This window comes from Gavialis gangeticus, unplaced genomic scaffold, assembly GCF_001723915.1.
Source record: "Gavialis gangeticus isolate Ggan-Ray unplaced genomic scaffold, GavGan_comp1, whole genome shotgun sequence".
In the NCBI taxonomy this organism is placed as follows: domain Eukaryota; kingdom Metazoa; phylum Chordata; order Crocodylia; family Gavialidae; genus Gavialis; species Gavialis gangeticus.
This window is the reverse complement of record NW_017728993.1, coordinates 10862839-10875195: the sequence shown is the minus strand read 5'-3', so window position 1 is coordinate 10875195 and position 12357 is coordinate 10862839. Positions and strand designations below refer to the sequence as shown.

The following is a 12357-nucleotide window of genomic DNA, read 5'->3' as shown; positions in this document are numbered from 1 at the left end:
CCCACAGTAACCATCCACACAAAAAATCCCTACCTTGGTTCAGAAGGTCTGCATAACGTATGGCTTAGCTTTCTGCCTGCTGTAGATATGTAACCAGATGACTTCTTCCGTACACCAGCTGTCAGAAAAGCGTTGTGATATGGAGTCATTATACCTGATTCATTGAGGCAGCCCATTCATCTTGGTAAATTATTAACTTGGTTGCCTCATGTCAAGGTTTTGTTAGGATTTCTAAATTGTACTAAGGAAAGAAAAGAAATTTCATTTCAAATACAACAATTGCATTAAATGTCTGGAGGACCCCGGGGGTAAAAAACAATCAATTTTTTTTTAACAAGTTCAAAGAGATTCACATATCTAATAGTAATATTGCATTGCTGCCTTCAAATATTAACTTGATCAAGGTCATGCAACGGGTATTTTTGATCTTATGATATAGTAGCAGCTTAAAAAGTGTGTAGATAAGAGATTAGCTGAAGTACTGTGGTGAAACAGGTTTAAAGCTTGCCAGGCACTTGTGATAGTTTAATATTGTGTAACCATAGGACCAGATTGCGTAGCACATGATGCTATCCAATCAAACATGTGAATCTCACATTTTGGGGGGGAAGACATACAGATCCCAAAGACCTTTACCTGGTAGCCATGTAAACTTCATACAAGATATGTTCTTTTTCATGGTAAATGTCTCTCAACCAAATGTCTGACTGATCAAAGAGCATGTCTTAATTCCTATAAGGTCCTTTTACAATTTAATGAATAAAATGGTAACTTTAGCAAGGAGGTCTGTTAAAGGCTGGATTTTGCACAGCCCTAAGTGCACTGGCTCTGGGTAGCAAAGCATTCAGGCACATGCCTACTTTCAGTCCTTGAGTAGTCCCACTGATTTATTGAGGAAGTCAGTAATGTTATGGTATGATAGCACGCATGTACTTGGGACACTTACAGTATACCGGCACTCGTGTACTTGGGACATTCCTTATCATGGCAAGCAAAGCACTCTTCCAAAGATTCACGACAAGATGGGCTTAGTGGAATAAACAGTACTCCTTGTTAGTAATTAATCCCTCAGAAAAGCTCTGTATTACGGTGACAAAGTACATACCTCCATGTGTCTGTTGGTGTGAATGTGGGTATACATTCACAGTGTGTTAGCTTCCAGCTATATTTTCCAGATGCAAATGGTAAAATTTAGGTAACTAGCTTTTAGCTACATTGTGTACCCAGCAGTGCCAGTTGTATATAATGTATTATTATAATGTGTATTATTCACTCGTATCTATACTTTGCTGTTTATACATGTTTGAACACAGAGCCCTAATACGATGTAATTGCTTTTGAAAGGTGCCAGATTGTGGCAGTGCAGGTTTCCCCATGTTGCTCTTGTGTTGTGCTGCAAACCCAACATAAGGCTACCCCTCTGTGAAATGTGAAGGCTGTTTATGCCCTTACTATGCGGTTGATGCTCTGGATGTTAGAACTGATTGTGTTTTTGAGATGTGAATACTTTTCACATGGAAACTGGTCACCAAAACATGTGATCACTAATAACCCAGAATGGATTCGAATTATTTTTGACCGAGACATGAAAGACGGAACCTCATTAAACCAAACTGTAAAAACAGCCTTCTTTTCACAGAAAGTAGGGGTGAACACGTACATTTTTGCAAGAGTGAGATGAAACCCAAAGACTTCTTTACTTGGTGAAGGCAGTGTATGTAGTTCTGTGTTCCTCTTGCAAAGGCTGATGCTATAACTAACACAACTTTACAATTTGTCTGATAAATTCTGCACATCCATTGGAAAGAGATTTTTTTGTTCATGCTTATCCCACTGGCTATTGGAACAGATGACATTAGAATGGAACTTGGTTAAAGTGTCCTCACATTTTTACTTCTTTGCTGAACTGCTCTTAAAATATAAACCATTGTCCTTCCACTAAGTTTAGTTAGATGCTAGCAAACGTCCATTCTAATAACACCAGGTCATTCTGAATGCACAGATTAAATACAGGACAACCCCCTTAATCTGTTATGAGTGTTAAAGATAAATCAGCAGTTAAAACACGGCAACCATCTGGTAACAGCTAGGTGCATGACAAGCTGTGACTTTTGCTTATTATACCAAAATGTTGTTTCATCAGTGCCTTATCTTTCCACCTCTCGACCTCCTATTTGTTTGTTTCATTCATCTGCCTTGTCCTGTCACGAGCACATTTTCATTCTTCTTTATACAGTACCTAGCACAGAAAATGGCTCGTTCTTTGACTCAGGCCCTCAGGCACAACCATGAAAAAAACAACAAAGAAAACCAATGAGTACATTGGCCTTGCCTTTTTTGCCTTAGGCTTTGTGCCAGCAAATACTTCTGAGTTACACGAGCGATCCCATTGAAGCCATAAGGGCTACTCACATGAGTAACACATTCACTCATAGTATCAAGTCCTTAATTGCTTAGCTTCTACATAAAAAAATATCATCTACATCACAAAACTCTAACCAAACAAACCTGGAAGAAACTGGTGCCATAATGTGAAATATCACCTCTTGCTAGTGCTTGTGGGGGGAATCTAGGCCATTTGATTTTATGCAAACCTAGGAGTTTTATGTGTGTATGGGAGTTTCTCATTAAAGAACCTCTCAATGTGGCCCAGATGTGATCAGATTCCAGTTGGGGTAATGAAAGTGGGGAATGCCAACTGGTGCCTACAGAGGCAGGCTTTACAGCACTGTGCTAAACATCAAAATCTAAACTGTTGGAACAGTTATTAACCTGTTCCCACGTAAGAGCAAAACATGACACACCAGGTGTCAGTGGAAGTGCATGGTGAGAGGTAGGAGAGGAATCTGTTTAAATGGCAACATATTGGGCTGCTAGAAAAAGCAATTGTGGATTTTTGCCATTAAAACAATCCCAGTGTATAATATCCTTTTATTGCTAGTATTTCCCATAAAAATAATTATAGCCTCACTGGCAGTGTGGAGAAACAGCATTGCATATAAAACAGAATGGCACCCCACCCACCAGCTTTTGCCAGTTGGGTTTGTTATTTCACTCACTGGAATATGAATGTCAAGGGAAGCTTAAAATATTGATGAAAATATGGTCAGAGGTCTCAGTCAAACTCATGAGAAATATCTAGAAAGAATAAAAGATAATGGCATTTATATGGGAGAGCAATTAAATCAGAGCTCAGATGTGTACACACATGCCAATTTATTCTATTTGATGTGTAAACAGTAACATGAATTATATTACGGTAAAGCGTGATTAAATGTGGAGAAAATTCTAAAGTCAGAGAATTATAGAAAATTAGGGTTGCAAGGGACCTCAAGAGGTCTAGTCCAACCCCCTGCTCAGAGCAGGACCATCCCCAACTAGACCATCCCAGCCAAGGCTTTGTCTAGCCGGGTCTTAAAAACCTCCAACGATGGAGAGTCCACAACCTCTCTGGGGGACCTGTTCCAATGTTTTACTACCTTCCTTGTAACAAAATTCTTCCTAATATCTAACCTAAACTTCCCTGGCTGCAACTTGAAACCGTTGCTCCTTGTTCTGTCATCTGCCTCCACTGAGAACAGTCCAGCTCCATCCTCTTTTGAACCTCTCTTCAGGTAGTTGAAGGCTGCTATTAAGTCCGCTCTGTCTCCTCTTCTCTAGATTAAATAAGCTCAGTTCCCTCAGTCTTTCTTCATAAGTCATGTCCCCCCGGCCCCTCACCATTTTTGTCATCCTCTGCTGGACTCTCTTCAATTTGTCCACATCCTTTCTGTAGTGGGGGGCCCAAAACTGAACACAGTACTGCAGATGTGGCCTCACCAGTGCTGTATAGAGGGGAATAATCACTTCCCTTGACCTGCTGGCAGCACTCCTTCCAATGCAGCCCAGTATGCCACTAGTCTTCTTGGCAACTAGAGCACACTGCTGGCTCATATTCAGCTTATTGTCCACTGTGACCCCCAGGTCCTTTTCTGCAGAGCTGCTGCCCAGGCAGTCAGTCCCCAGCCTGTATTGGTGCATGGGATTGTTCTGTCCTAAGGGCAGGACTTTGCCCTTGTCCTTGTTGAAGTTCGAGAGATTCCTTTTGGCCCAATCCTCTAATTTGTCTAGGTCACTCTGAATCCTAGCCCTACCCTTCAGCGTATCTAGTACTCCCCCCAACTTGGTGTCATCTGCAAACTTGCTGAGAGTGCACTCTGTGCCATCTTCAGCTCATTGATGAAGACATTGAACAAAACTGGCCCCAGCACCAACCCCTCCACTTGATAGCGGCTGCCAACTAGACATTGAGCCATTGATTACTACCATCTAAGCCTGATGCTCCAGCCACTTTTCAATCCACCTTACAGCCCATTCATCCAGCCCATACTTCTTTAGCTTGCCTGGGAGAACATTGTGGGAGACCATATCAAAAGCCTTGCTAAAATCAAGATACACCACATCCACTGGTCTCCCTGCATCCACAGAGCCAGACATCTCATTATAGAAGGCAATCAGGTTGGTGAGGCATGATTTGCCCTTGGTGAATTCATGCTGACTATTCCTAATCACCTTTTTCTCCTCCAAGTGCTTAGAAATGGATTACTTGAGGATCTGCTCCATGATTTTTCCAGAGACTGAGGTGAGGCCAACTGGTCTGTAGTTCCTTGGATCCTCCTTTTCCCCTTGCTTATATATGGGCACTATGCAGGGCTGGCCCACATTTTTTGGGCACCCCTGCAAGAAATAGTTTTGGGGCCCCCTGCCCTGAAGAAGCTGGCAGGGGCGGGGGGGGGGGGAGGAGGTGAGCAGCTGAAGAAGCGGCGGCAGCAGTGGCGGCAGGGATGGGAGGGGTGGCGAGCAGCCAGATGTGAAGCCAGCAGCAGCAGCGGAAGGGAGGGGGAAGGTGAGCGGCTGAATATGAAGCCGGCGGCAGCAGGGGGGGGGTGTGGCGAGCTTAGCTGTGGGGCCCCCTGCAGCAGCAGGTTTCGCAGGCTAGGACGGGTCAGCCTTGGCATTATGTTTCCCCTTTTCCAATCATCTGGGACCTCTCCTGATTGCTCTGAGTTTTCAAAGATGATGGCCAATGGCTCTGCAATCACATCAGCTAACTCCCTCAACACCCCTAGGTGCATGCCATCCAACCCCTTGGACTTGTACACATCCAGCTTTTCCAGGTAGTCCCTAACCTGTTCTTTCACCCCTGTTGGCTGCTTACCTCCTCCCCAAACTGTGCTGCCTGGTGCAGTAATCCGAGAGCTGACCTTGCCTGTGAAGACAAAGGCAAAAAAATCACTGAGCACTTCAGCCTTTTCTGTATCCTCTGTCACTAGGTTGCCTCCCCCTTTCAGTAAGGGACCCACACTTCCCTGATCCTCTTCTTGCTACCAACATACTTGTAGAAACCCTTCTTGGTACCCTTCACATCCCTTGCTCACTGCAACTCCAACTGCACTTTGGCCTTCCTGACTTCATCCCTGCACGTCCAAGCAATGCTCTTATACTCCTCCCTAGTTAATTGTCCAAGTTTCCACTTCTTATAAACTTCCTTTTTGTGATTTAGTTTACTGAAAAGTTCCCTGCTAAGCCAAGCTGGTCTTCTGCTGTACTTGCTAGTCTTCCTGTGCATCGGGATGGTTTATTCCTGCACTCTCAGTAAGGCTTCTTTAAAGTACAGCCGGCTCTCCTGGACTTCTCTCCCTCAGAGCCTGGCTTCCCAGAGGATCCTTCCCATGAGTTCCCTGAGTAAGTCAAAGTCTGCTTTTCTGCAGTCCAGGGTCCTTTGCTGCTCTCCTTCCTTCCTTTCCTCAGGATCCTTGTGGTCACTGCTGCCAAAGTTGACATCCATTTCTACGCCCCCCACCAATTCTTCCCTGTTTGTGAGTAGCAGGTCAAGAAGAGCGTGGCCCTTAGTTGGCCGCTCCAACACTTGCACCAGGAAGTTGTTCCCAACACTCTCCAAAAAACTTCCTAGATTGCCTGTGCACTGCTGTATTGCTTTCCTAGCACATGTCAGGGTTATTGAAGTCTCCCATGAGAACCAGGGCCTGTGATCGGGAAACTTCCACTAGCTGTTTGAAGAAAGCCTCATCCACCACTTCCTGCTGGTTTGGTGGTCTATATCAGAGCACCACCACAACATCACCGTTGGTGCTTTATATCCGTCCATGACCATGCTCCAGTCATGCAAGCTCCCACCAAGTCTCTGTTATTTCAATCACACCATAGCTCTGTGACTGCACAAGGACTTCCAATTCTTCCTGCTCATTTCCCAGGCTCTGTGCATTTGTAAAAAGTCCCTGCTTTGCTTCACGTATCTGTGAATAACTATCACACCATATGTCCTGCCTTTGTCAGTTATTAGTATTGGTTAGTTTACATGCTAACTAATTGACTGGTACTCTCTATTGGGGATATTTTTAGCTTTTTATCTCTGAGCACCAACTTTATTTCTTGTACAAAAGTTTATCATCTTAATAATAATAACAATAATAATAGTAAATATACAAGTTTTTTCATACCAACCATGTGCAGAGACAAAATGAAGGAAAATTAGTATTCCTTTTATTAACTCATTCATGTTCACTTTGAAAAATATATGAAATACAATTAAAATAAGTACAGATGCTGCCCATGCCACTTTTGTCACAGGTTGGCCACCTCTGCTTTAGAGGGTCGTGTAACAGATACGTCTCAAGCACACTCCACAGTTTTATCAGTGGATCAGTGAGTGTAGGACAGAAAATTAAGCAGCACTTGTATAAATAAATCTGATGATGAAAGTATGGGGCTTTTTTGTGTGTGTGAAAGAAATTTTAGTGCATATAAAGGATTAAAGACTGGGATATCAGATAGGCAGAGTATAAGCAGTTCTACAAACTCAGCTAATATCAAGTGGTGACAATCTTGGGACCACCAAACCCAATTTCATGTGTGACCTTAGCCACAAGTAAAAAAAGATATAAAAGGAAGGGGCATCAGAATAGAAGTTATCTATAGAGGTTATCTGTGAGCAAGTAAACAAAAAGTCAGAAATAGAAAGGCATAGATATGAGACTGGTAAGGTGTTAGAGAAATAACCCAGGCAGAGAGACAGGAAGATGTGAAGGCTATAGTGAAAAGGAGGAGGAGAAAAGCATGATGAAATATGGGTCAGGTGTAAATATTTTATTGTTAAACTGCTGCAGTGTAATGGATCTGTTTGTGGTGGGCCAAATCAGACTATGTTTTATTGAGGTGACCCATGTAGATAAATTCCTGAAAACTTTATTCATTTTGTTGTCTGTATCAAGTGAAAAAGAGTATTCTGAGCACTCTGGGTTTAAGCACCCTTTCATTTAATGACATTTCTAACTGTGAGCTGATTAGTTCCCTTTGCTTCCCCAGGAGAACAGACATGCTCTGGCACATCAGTTTTAGGTGGTATAATGCATCGTGGGAAGTTCTGAGTCTGTGACATTCTCTTTTTCTTCCCTCAGTCCTGTAAACCCCCCCCCCAGGAATGGCCTGCAGGAGTCATGCTATACCAGTGGGTAGGGAGGAGGGCTAAGATAACTACTTAATCTGCTGCTGCATTCTGTCTTTTCCATCTTTCAAGGAATGACCATGTAAGATAATCCTAACATGATCACCATGTAAGATAATCTGCATGATCTTACAGGGAGTACTTCATGCCAGAGTGAACTTTTCTTCCTTCTGGAAGGCCAGAAGGATGTAGGGACAGTTTTCTTTTACAGATTTCAGTGCTCAGGTCTGTTCTCCAAATCACAGCATTCATGAGCTGCACGTGGTACATTGAGGTATTCAGAAAAAAACATTTAAAGCTGTGTCGATGACCAAATTGCTGATTCTCTGAATCAGCATTGAATCTTCAGATTCGCATTTAGCCAAATCGAATTGGGACAGTGATCCAAATCAACGAATCGATTTAGATTGACAGGGTTAGGCACCTGGCATCATACATAGGGGAGGAAGAGACACAGGGACCTCCTAGGTATGATCCAGAGCAGTAAGCACCTAAAGCTAGCTGAAAGGCACAGCAGCGTATCTGCACCCTCACTCCACTGCAGGGCTTAGGTATCTGGCTTCAGGTGAGGGGGATCCTCTGTTATTTCAGGATCCTCCAACATCTCTCTTGGGATCCAGTGTGCTTGAGGTGACTTAAGTATCTTTTTGCTACCTCCCACACCCATTTGAATCACAACAGAGCTTATAGCAGGCATTGATAACTATCTGGTTGATCTGGATTGTTTCTGGATTGTGACTTGGACAAATCCTAGGGCATCTCCACTTGGGATATGTACCAAGGTGCACATGAATCAGAGGAGGAACAGTGAGGACTCAGTAACACCAGAAGAGTTTTGCTGCAAAAACCTAACCTGACACCTAACCTGAATGCTCAAGCTCACCTGGGCTGAATGTGCAGTGCAGATATGCCATGTCTTTCTGTTCCTCATCTGTAAAGTGGGAATAATACCACTTCCCTCTCTCACAAGGATGTTGTAAGGATACATACTTACAGTATGTAAGAAGTGCATAATATTATAAATTGTATTAATCGAGGCTCTAAATGCAACAGCAAAGCTGTGGAATAGTTCGTTTTTCATCTAGGCCTTAAAACTGTTCAAATTTATTTCATGGGGAGGGGAAGTGGAATGGGGATGTTCATTCCATAGCTAGCCACAGATTCGCCTTTCTTTATGTTTCTAAACTGTATGTATCTACATAAGTGCCCAGAAGTATCCGTCACATGCACTACACTATTCTGTATAAGATCCTGGCTAAGCAAAGAATTAAACACACAATTTAAATAAGGAAAAATGACATGCTTGTATCTTCTGTTGGTAAGGAGCAAATTGCCAGGGTCAACACATGTGGTGTCCTTTTTCTCCTGCAACAAAACAATAAGTAAAAAGTTTATTAAAAATGAACTGATATGTAACTGAGTCAATTACGTAATCTCCATGGAGATCAGAGGACTAATTAATTAGATCTGATTTAAAGATTGATAATGATTGTAACTGAATTATATAAAATGTGTAACACTGCAGAGGGCTACGTTTTGTATTTTTTACACAGACAGAACTCCCATTAAAGTCAGTGAGAGTTTTCCTGTTCTTTATTTTTACGAGGGCAAAAAAATCTTTCCAAAGAGCAAAGAATCTATTACCAAAGAGAATAAAAATTAATTTCTAGCAAGGTTCATGTTGCTAGAAACAGCTAGTTTGTTTTAAAACTGCTTTAAAAAATGCTATCAGTCGATGTTAGATGTCATGAGTCTAAGCAAAGCAACTGCTGAGAATGCCAAACTCCACTTCCCCCAACTGGAATGTCAATGTAGGTCAAGGTACTTATACTCTCGGTTGGCACAAAACTTAATCTGCTGATAAGCTATCACATGGGTTACACCATATGAAGAGGCTTCTAGCAAAGTCTGTAAGTAAGGAAAACTGGTGTATAGTCTTTCCTGTGGAAACCAGAGCACTTTTTTTGTCATCAATTCCTTTGTCCCCCTTCTTTTTTCCTTCACCGCCAATACCCTGCTAGTCCTACTGTATTTCTAATGCATGCATGTATAACAACAGCTGGGAGGAAAAAAAGCAGAGCTTCACAGACTGCCAAATTAATTTGCCATGTTGTTGTCTCCTGTCTACCTGCAGGATTTGCATGTCATAAGGATAGTATGTCTCATAATCCTGAAGGACAGACTGTCTGTCCGCTAATTTGGGCTTATCCTGGGGAGGCCTTTATTAGTCAGAACTTGAATTAGATCCAGTAGGACGTGAGTGCAAAGGGTGCCTTTCCCTTTAGACACAGTGCTGCCACTCCTATGCAAACTAGCTTTTGGACTTGGTCTCAGTCCCACACTGTCTGATTCACCCTCCTTTTGGTGTGCACAACGTTTTCTCAGGGGCCAGGCTGACCCTGTAGAACAAACTCCCAGAGGAGCGTAGGACTAACACAAACACCACCAGTGCAAGGTATAAACTAACTTAAAACCAAAAACTGCACAACACTATTTGGTACTCACATTTCTCACCTGGGAGTGGATGCCAGAAAGAAAAAGAATAAACCCTCATGGTAAAACAGCTGTTAGGGATGTTGCTTAGTGTGCTACCAAAAGGTGCTCAGCTCCTCTAGCGACATGAGCAATGTCAGCATAGAAGAGAATAGAAGCAACTAACATAAATGAATGAGATAAACAGTACAGGACATCAGAGAATCCAAGCCAATGTTACGGCTACTAAAGTGAAGCAATAAAATGTGTACGTGGTTCAGGAGATACCTGTTTACCCTGAGATCCCTACACTTGCCTGTGAAGCATCTGGTTCTGGGCGCTGTAACAGAGTATTTCACTAGATGTACCTCCAGCGAGATTCAGATGAGATTTTTTTTTTTAATGGACACAGTGCACATAACAGGAAGTGCATGCTTCCTCATTACACCTATTCACTGAAACAGAAAATCGGTCAAAAATATGTTTGTTCGATGCCAGGGTGTTCTGAGTTGCACAGAGACAATAATTATGCAGCTGCCTATGGAGATGCATCTGGGTGACCATGTGTAGAGCAGACTGGAGTTCAAGCGTAACAGTTGAGGAGGCCTTTGCTGTGAGTGCACTTTCAGAAAACAGCAGCGAGCCATTTGAATTCAGTCGCCACGCTGAGTTTGTTCCTGTCAGAGGCCTCTATCCACTTCCCAGCCCCATTGCAACTGGCCGTCGCACAGCACCACCCCAAAGGCTCCACACACTAAGTGTGCAGTAACATAAGGCCCCATCTGCACGTTACACCTAAGACACGATTATGCAGTTCGCCACGTCTGCGACCCAGCCACAAGTTCAATCAGTTAACTGTGTGATAAAACAAGGAATAAGCCACAGTTATTCCACAAAAATGGGTAAGAACCTTGCCCTCCTTATTACGCCATTAATTGGATGCATGGCCAAGTGTTTCTCTGTGGCTGGGAGCCCCATCAGCTGACGGGGCGACCAGCTGCAGGGGTGCACCAAGTGCTGGCACTGCGGCTGTGAGGCCCATCAGCTGCAGGCCTTCCAACCACAGGAGCTGGCTACTTACCCGTGCAGGGGAAACCTGGGGTTGCAACCCGGGTCTCCCCCTGCACCGGCAATTTGGCATGACAGGATCTGATGCTGCATGAGTGGCGCGGTGCAAGCTGCAACAGTGTGGATGGCACCTCAGATGCTATCATGTGTTTACCCCAATGTCTAAACCAGTGGTTCTCAACCTTTTTTGAACCAGGTCCATTTGCAAACATTGATGGCCAGTCCCGACCCACTGCCCCCTGCCTCCAGCCCCCCCAGTGTGTGGGGCAGGCGGTGGGTCTGTGGGGCACAGGGAGCCCCTCGCAGGCTGACGCTCTGCCAGCCTGCAAGGGAAAAGCTGCGGTTACCCATATTTTTTCCCCTTTAAAGGAGAATCCATTTTTAAAGTCTGTTGAGCCACTGTTAAAGTTTGTTACAAGGGAAGTTTAGGATAGATATTAGGAAGAATTTTCTCACTAGGAGGGTAGCAAAACACTGCAGCAGGTTCCCCAAAGGTGGTGGTCTCTCCACCCTTGGAGGTTTTAAAGACAAACACTTGGATGGGGTGGTTTGGGTAAGGATGGTCATGGTCCTGCTTTGAGCAGGGGGTTGGATTAGACTCCTGAGGCCCCTTCCAGCCCTCATTTTTCTATGATGCATTTTTAAAGTGGACACATACAGACATTACACTTAGGTTAGTCTAAGCCTGTGGTCTCCAAGGTGGGGGGTGTGCAAGACGATTCATTGGGCTGCGGGAAGAAAATATTAGAACTATTTATAAGTATATTTATATAAAGATACATATATTGGGGATGCGCGCTCAAAATTTTTTTACTGATGGGGTGCGCGAATATAAATATACATACGTGGGGGGTGCGTGCTCACAAATTTTTACTGAGAGGGGTGCACGATCAAAAAAGTTTGGAGACCACTGGTCGAAGCGATCAGAAATCTAACAAAACTGGGGTGGCCGTCATAGAGGCCAGCCCGGTTGCCCTCTGTCCTGTATTGATACAAAACCAGACCCCTTTATGTCCTCTCTTTTTCTCTCGAAGTCCATCCTTTGCTTTTCTCTACCAGAGAAAGTTCGTCCTCTGTTTTTTGCTCGAAGAGAAAGTTCGTCCTCTATTTTTCTCTACAAGAGAAAGTTCGTCTCGAAGAGAAAAACAGAGGACATCGAGCTGTCAGAGGAGAGCGGACAACCGGCCTGTCCTCTACGATGGCCACCCTAAACTAACCCCAGGACCGTACAGAAGTTCGGCCCGGTGCGAGGGTCTAATCCAGAACAAGCCCCTCACGGCAGTCAGAGGGATCTTCACCCTGCAAATGCTTGA

At 43.8% G+C, this 12357-nt stretch overlaps 1 protein-coding gene across 1 annotated transcript in view; it reads right to left on the bottom strand.

The window, feature by feature from the left end:
* LOC109286588 (E3 ubiquitin-protein ligase RNF170-like) overlaps window positions 1-165 on the bottom strand; it is a 29575-nt gene extending 29410 nt beyond the window's left edge. Inside the window, exon 1 of the mRNA XM_019501209.1 lies at window positions 34-165. Within this exon, the coding sequence (XP_019356754.1) occupies window positions 34-149 (116 nt within the window). The 5' untranslated portion in view covers window positions 150-165. The remainder of the gene's footprint in view (window positions 1-33) is intronic.
* Window positions 166-12357: the final 12192 nt, after the last annotated feature.